The sequence below is a fragment of the Benincasa hispida genome, chromosome 6, assembly GCF_009727055.1.
Source record: "Benincasa hispida cultivar B227 chromosome 6, ASM972705v1, whole genome shotgun sequence".
NCBI classification, from domain to species: Eukaryota; Viridiplantae; Streptophyta; class Magnoliopsida; order Cucurbitales; family Cucurbitaceae; genus Benincasa; species Benincasa hispida.
Window position 1 is genome coordinate 50,173,145 of NC_052354.1, and position 8,018 is coordinate 50,181,162.

Below are 8,018 nucleotides of genomic sequence, written 5' to 3' on the forward strand. Positions count from 1 at the left end.
TGCGGACGTCATTAATTCCCTTCCGATGACGTCATTTTACATTTATTATAAATGGAATATGATTAATTACACATTACAGTTAAGAATGTGGGCTAATGCTAACCTTACCCACCACAGCTAATAATAATAAATAATCAATTAAAAAAAATTATGATTCTTTTGTTAGTTTGTTTATTTGGATCCAGCTGAGATTAGCAATAATTCGTGCACTCATTGGTGCCAAGTCATTTCCTCAAATTTCCCAACTCCTTTTCACATTCTAATCCAACCCTTCTTTTTATTTTCCTTAAATTTTGTGTCAGTCCCTGCGTTTTTTTTTTTTTTATAAACTTTATTTTCTTCATTTTGAATTTTGTGTTTAGTTTTTACTTGATACTTAGATTGCCAAAGTTACTTTTACATTTTGTTTTCATTTAGTTTATAAGTTTTAAGATTTATATTCATATTTTTAATTTTTTTATTAAATACACACTTTCTTTCATTGAGGTTAATTTCTATTAATTCATTTAAAATATTTAAGTTAGTTTTCACTAATTTTCTTTTAATCTTTTAGAATAGAATTGTTTTCAAATATAAAAAAAAATTAGTCACCTTATTTATAAATATAGCAAAATATCACTGTCTATCCAACAATGAAATTTTACTATATTTAAAAATATTTTCAACAATTTTGTCATTTAAAACTATTATCCTTTAAAAAATTATATCATAATATTTCAAATAAACTTTAATACCAAAGATTAAAAGTGAGTATTAATAAAAACTCTAAAGTAATAAGGTAAAACATTGAAGGCTAGGAACTAAAGAGAAATTAGAATCAAAATTAAAAAGTAAAAAATGTAGCATGTTGATATTTAGAGACTAAATAAAAATTAAATTCATATGTAAAAATGTAGCATTTAGAAATTTTAAAATCAAATGGAAACTAGACTCAAAACTAAACATGCACAAATTATTGTTCCATATGTCTAATATAGCTTCATTAAACTTTAATCTAAATTTGGATTTTGTCTAGTGAAATCATTGTTCCATATCCAATATAGTTTATTAAACTTTAATCTAAATTTGGATTTTATCTCAAGAAACTTTATATTTTTAATTTTGTATGTAGTAGATTAAAAAAATGAAAATACAGGATTAGAAAGATCGAGACTAAATGCAAACAAACTTCAAAATTCATAGACTAATCAAGTTGATACTTTTGCAAATTGTTTTTTTTTATTATTATTAAAAGAAAATACCTAAATCTTATTTAAGTCCTATTATTTTACCAGTCTTGTTGTTCGATAGGTAATTGGATTCTATATTTTCAAATTTTACTGTTTCATGTTGTTATATGATATATTATAAATCATATGTTTTTTACAAAATAATAATTATGCAAAAAATTTTAAAATATATATTTATAAATTAATTAATATTTGATGCAGCAAAAAAAATACTTAGGTTAAATTCACGGCTAAATTAGGAAAATTCTCCTTAAAATGAGAAGATTCTCTAAGAGAACCAAGTGTTCATATATTCAAATGGATTGTCAAAAACTTTTTATTACAACCATAAATTATTTATTTATAGCCTTACAATAAAATAAGATAATTAACTAATTAATTCTAACCAATATAAATTAACAAATAAACTAAATATAAAATAAAAATATACTAATAATCCTAATTCTCCTCTTTATTATTAACTACAACTAATTTTATAGTTTATAAGTGTATATTACTAAATAAATCTTGAACGATGGTTTAAATTAGAATACAATTTTTAAATAATACCTATCTAAATACATAAAATACAATTTTTTTTTAATTGAATTCCTTATTTTCATATTTTACTCTCATCAGAGTCTTATCCTTTGCCTTATGCTCAACCCTCACAAATCAAACCCCGAGGACGTTTCATTGAAGGTATCTCCCATTCAAACTCCTAACCACCAGTAGGAACTATTGGTAGTTAAGAAAGGAAACCCTCGCTAACTACATTGCTCTCACTCTCGCGCTCATTCAAACTCTCTCTTCACCTAGGTACCTCTCTCTCACGAACTATATTGCTCATGCTCTAGCTAATCATCTTTTTCTTGCTCTCGGTCTCGTTGACTATCTTGTCTCACTCTCGCATCCACTCAAACTCTCTCTTTACCTAATCTTTTGGTTATTTTTCAAAAAATTGTCATAAATAGCATGTTTAAGTTTTCACACTCAGTAACAATAAGTCCATCTCTTGCAAGATGCCCACCGAGATTTAGTTTAAAAAAATGAATTTTTTCTAACTTATCGATTATCACCGAAATTTTTGGTAAAAAAAACCTAAATGTTACATAGTCTTCCCAAATCTTTCCAAAATTAAAAAATCACACTACCAAATATTACACAATTTAAAGAGATTTGTAACATTTGCAAGACTTTATAATATAAGATTTGGAAAATATTGTAAAAGAAAATTCGGAAAGATGTAAGATTTGGATAGATCTTTGAAAAGATTACGTGGACCTTGGTGTTAATCCCGAGCAAAATAATATCGATATTCTATATATTTTGGACTTTCTCAATGAAATCCCGAACATAATTAATACCAAAATTCATATCTTTAAGCTTTCTCAAGGGAATCTCGAACAAGATTAACATCAATATTTTAGAAATTCATATAATTGCAAAACAGTTAAAAATTCACAATATGTAATAATTTGATATAAGATTTGGGAAAATTACATACAAATATTAGCAAATCTCATCCAAAAATTAGCAAATCTCGGTGTATAATTAGACGTGAGTTAAAACTATTATTATGGGTTTTCAAAAAGCATACTAATTTTGTATGGTGAAAATTTAAACGTGATATTTCTGATAATTTCCCTTATTTCTCCCTTCGCTCTCTGCAACTACTGCATACTCCACCCGTCTTCAAAAACACCTTTGGTACACTTCCAGCCTCTCAAACTTTCATTACATGCAACTTCTGAAACATCTACAAGTACTCAGAGATAAAATGATAATGTTCGCCGTGCAAACATATAGATGAAACAAGGTCTAGAGTTGAGAGCCCAACACACATCCGCAATAAAGTTATAATTTATACAGAATAAAAGAAGATTTAAAAAACAAAATAATACAAAACTCAGTTTCATAAAGTGAAGCAAATACAATTTTGGACCCAAATTTTGAGTTTATAGGAGATTCAAATTTATGATCTATTCGTTAAAGGTATATGTTTAAACCAATTTTGGCTTTCAATCCCAAAACTTCTCTAGGTCATATTTTCTATCTTTTATCTTTCCTTTTCTATATCAACATCATACAAATGACTTAATGTTTGGTATGTATAAATGACTTTAAAGATAAACAGAAGCCCACATCATAGCATTGTTCAATCAAGCCATGGAAACCATGATCACATTCAAAAGATCAAATCAAAAAAAGCAAGCACAAGATTTATAGGACAAGGCAAATCATGGTTCCTCCAGCTAAATAAACCGAAGCCATCGTTGATCATTGAATATTTTACATATACATATGTAAAAAAGAGGCAAAAGCATGAAGAACCCTTCAAAACCCGGAAAATAAACACCAAATTCAAGAAATCCTCTGCATCCTAAAATCCAATCAAACCAGAGAAACTAAATCTCCCAAAAAAGAAATTGATGCTTCAAACTAGCATCTTCGACATCCAAACTCAAGAATCCAAACCAAAAAGCACAATGTGAAAATAAACCCTACAAATGAATTGGATTATGCATCTTCAAGAACCAGATGAATCCAAGTAAGCAACAAGGAACCAAATCCAACCTTCTTGAAGTTCAAGAAATTGAGACATACCCATCAAAAATAGCCACAACTCTGAATGAAAATCGAGAATCAAATCCGAGTGTAACCTCGTTGTTGTTGCTGATTTCCCACAACCGACAGCAATCCCCCTTCTGCAGCCGTCTCCTCATCGAGAAAATGATCCGCCGTAATCCGAAACGCCGCGTGTAGTCCAACCACAGCAACACCTGTAATTAGGGCTCCTAAAACATTCGATCCCACATCAGTCGAAACAAGAGCAATGATGGTAAAAATGCTCAGAACCCCCAAAACAACTTTATCATCGAACGTTTGGTTGAAGAGAACGAGAGGCTGATCACGAAAGAAGTAGAAGAAAAACCAAGCGACAAATATGAGCAAGAAGACGATGATCGAAAACGGGTGCCAGAACAGGCTGAAGAAAACTATGATGAGCATCACCAAGGCGTAATTAACACGGAAGTAGTTGACATTCTGGCGGATTCTGGCCATGGCATCGTCGTAGTTTAAAGGGAGAGAGAAAGCAGAGAAATCGAAGAGCTCTCGCCATGGCCGCTGTGTGGCGATTAGGGATTGCGTGGTGATTTTGGCGCGTTCGAGGAAGGAGGAACTGGAGGGTAAAGATGGTGGGGCTCCGGAAGAAGTGGTGGGGATCGTGGCGGCGGCTGGAGAGGGAACGGCGCCGTAGCCGGTGGAGAACTTTGCCGATGACATTGGGGGAGGATTTGAGGGTTTGGGAGTGGAATTTGCACGGATCTGAGGGTTTCTTGGGGGAGAATTTGTGGTTTGGCGATGGGGGAAATGGGTTTTGATTTTCTGAGGAAATTATTGAAGAATGGAGGGATGGGAATGGGTTCCCATCTCCAGTTCTTGCTTGTTTCTGAATCGTTTTTTACATTCCTTCTGTTTGCAGAGAATATAATATAAAGAAGATGAAGATGGAGACTTTTTTTCTGTTGTAATTTCTACAGTTTTCTAAATAACAATTTAATTGAAAAGTTTGAATGTCACCCAGATACACTGATATTTTTACTTAAATTTTGGGAAAATTTTGTATGTACGGTCTTTTTTTTTTTTTTTTTTTGTCAAAATGTCAAATGACCCATTTTAGAAAAATAATGTCAATTGACTTCCGATATAATTACCATACCAAATTACGTAAATTACCCTCACAAGTGTATAAGTCTCGCTTTAGTCTGGTCAAACACTCTCGCTCTCGCTTTAAATTCCCTGGTTTGATGTGATTTTTCGTCGTATTTGACAATTTTCACAACTGATGCCTCAAATCACTAATATCTTAACACAATACAATGGTGATTTCTTTAAACTCTAAATTTCATTTCAACAGTGATTACTTCCCTGATTTTCAATGGTGTTTTGTTGAACGAAATTTTTTCGAACATGGATTTTCAAGACGAGGCTTTTTTAGAACGGAATAGGTTTTTCAAAACGGTGTTTCACTGTTTTTGTTGTGTTATTTATGGAAAGGTAGGAATTGAGCATTACGAAATTTTTTATTGGGAGAGAGAAAGCGAGAGATAGAACGAGAGTGAGAGAGAGTGAGTTTAAGAGAGAGTAAGATTAAGAAAGAGTGACAGTACTTCAATTGCTTGTACAACTTAATGACAAATGTTCTCTTGTTTTGTAGAATGACAGAAAAATGTCTACTTATTCGATATGAAGGTGATTGGGACAGACGTTGAAGTTGGTCAACTATTTTTTTTTAGTAAAAATGACTTGAAAATGCGATTATCTATTTTGTCCATGAACAAAAATTTTGAATTTAGGATTAGTAAGTCAACCAAATCTTTGTTCATTGTCAAATGTATTGGAGAGACTTATAAGTGGAGCTTTCGTGCATTGCAAATAGAAGGGTCTGGTATATTCAAGATCACAAAGTACTCACGTTGGTACACATATTCCATCGAAATTCTGAATCACGACCATAGACAAGCAACTGCTACAGTTGTTGGTCAGTTGATTAAAGATAAGTTTACGGCATATGACGTATTTATAAACTTTGTCATATCGTTGAGGATATGAGAGAGATTATGGCGTGAACATAAGTTATGATAAAGTGTTGCGTGCAAGGGAAGCCGCATATGATCTCACTAGAAGTACTTTAAAATACTCATACTCCATACTATATGCTTATGCGGAAGCGTTAAAAATAGAGAATCCGGATACAGTGTTTGAGATTGAACTTGAAGATAATTGTTAATGGGTCGCACTTGAAAGGAAAGTACAAATGTAACACCCCACACATTTTTTTGTAATAATATAATTTCAATAATTTTATTATTTAGAATTTCAGTAATTGTTATTAGTTTAAGGACATTTTTGAAATTTTGGATTTCAGTAATTGTTATTTATAATTTTAAGTATAAGTGCTTGACATGAAAATTATTCAATTTGAAAATTAATGACAATAATTAATTTTTTTTTGAAAATGAAAGAAATTTAATAGTGTAAAATAAATAAGAAAATGAATTAAATATAATTATAAAACAAAAACCTCTTTCTCCTTCTTCTTCCTCACGCCTCCCTACCCGAAACCCCTTCCCTGTTTTTCCTCTTCACGCAAAACGCTCCAGCCGGCACTACGTGCGTCCGACCAAGCCGCCACAATCGCCGGTCGTTCATTCGTGGGTTGCCGTTCGCGCCGCTCGCCCCTCCGCGCGCCGATCTCGCCCAGCTGGTCAGAGTCGCGTCCACGCCGCTGCCGCTCCAGCCACTTGACCGCTGCGTGTCGCGCCCGTCTCCCAACAGCTTGAGCCGCCGCCGCCTTCAGCCGATCTACTCTACCGTCCATGGCCGCGCTGCCTGTCTTCTGTTACGTGGATCTTTGTCGGACTCTCAGATTTGGGTAAGATTATTTTTCTTTCTATTGGGTCGGGTTTCTTGAAGGATTTTTGGATGGAATGGAAGTTCAATTAATCGCATTATTTTGATTTTAGATCTGAGCTTGAAAATTTTTAGAAGCGGTTGTCCAGCGGATTCGAGATTGTTCGGCAAAAGTTTTGGTGAGAGTTGTGATCCTTGTTGTTGGTTTGTGGGCACACATTGATTATTGAATTAAATTTTGACTTAACCCTTGTACCTTTAAGGTTGGAGTCGAAATCTTGGGAGTGGTTGTTAATCAAGTTTGTTGGTAAGTTGTTGGGTATTTTTTATTTGAATATGAGGTTTCGCAATTATTGTTGGACTGAAATTTAATGGTGTTAGCATGATAAATTGATAGTATGATCTGAATCAAAGTATGTTCTGGTACGAGATTTGAATTATTTAATTATGCACATAAACACTTGAATGCTAGTATGAGATGGTATGTGCTTCCATATGATTATAATTGATCTGATGATGTTGAGGTATACATGTATGTTGTAGAACCATGATGTTGAGATATATGTGTATGTGGTAGAGTCATGGTGTTGAGGATTATATGTATGTCATATATTTATGATTTTGATGTTGAAACTGTGTAAATGTCCTTACTAATTAGTTAGATGCCTATTAGATTTTGTATTTCTTTTGGGATTCACCAGTTTGTGTTTCTCTCGGGATTCACCAGAGGTAGTGGGCATACTTAACTACAGTAGAATAGGACTCAGTCTTCTTCTTGTTTCATTTGTATATGTGCCAGAGGTGGGTATCTAGAGGACATAGATACCCAGCCTGACCCCAGTAGAGGGGTTATTTACTGAGTATTTTATACTCATTCTTTGTTTCAGGTAAGGGTGATGGACAAGCGGAATTGGTGATCGAGCCACTGGGACTAATTTTTACGCTTTCGCATCATGAGATTTAGGGTTCTTTTCATGTTTCTCTTAATGTTTAGTTTTGATGTTTGAAATTTATTAGTAAAAATTGTTTTTCATATTTATTTATTAAATTTTATGATTTATGAGTATCCTATTATTGTTTTAACATTTGCATTTAATAAAGGACTTTTGAACTCCCCTTATCTATTTAGCATTTATTTCAACATAAAGGGAGTGTCGTTTTAAATGTCATGCATGCATGTATTTTAGTAACGGCCTAACTTAAGTCCTAGGGGGTCGGGTCGTTACAACAAAGGGTCATGTTGGTTGTAGTTTCTATGGATGGGAATAATCAATTATACCCACTAGCATATGCAATAGTGAACAATGAAACCGATCGATCATGAAAATAGTTTATGTCGAATTTGAAATGCAGTATCGAAGAACTCGATAATCTGGTTTTTGTGTCGATCAG

The 8,018-nt window shown here is 32.9% G+C and overlaps 1 protein-coding gene and 1 long non-coding RNA gene across 3 annotated transcripts; one reads left to right on the forward strand and one right to left on the reverse strand.

Annotated features, from left to right (window-relative positions):
* Positions 1–3,409: 3,409 nt before the first annotated feature.
* LOC120080593 (PRA1 family protein F3) lies at positions 3,410–4,774 on the reverse strand. Its single transcript, XM_039035311.1, has one exon. It carries the CDS (start codon positions 4,494–4,496, stop codon positions 3,855–3,857), a length of 642 nt encoding a protein of 213 aa, XP_038891239.1. The 5' UTR covers positions 4,497–4,774; the 3' UTR covers positions 3,410–3,854.
* Positions 4,775–6,272: 1,498 nt separating this feature from the next.
* On the forward strand, positions 6,273–7,576 carry LOC120080104. 2 transcript variants are annotated; one of them, XR_005482422.1, is made up of 4 exons: positions 6,273–6,648; positions 6,740–6,805; positions 6,890–6,933; positions 7,514–7,576. It is a non-coding gene; the product is annotated as an uncharacterized LOC120080104 (long non-coding RNA). The 2 variants fall into 2 exon arrangements; XR_005482421.1 differs by lacking the exon at positions 7,514–7,576 and having other exon boundaries at positions 6,275–6,648; positions 6,740–7,052.
* Positions 7,577–8,018: the final 442 nt, after the last annotated feature.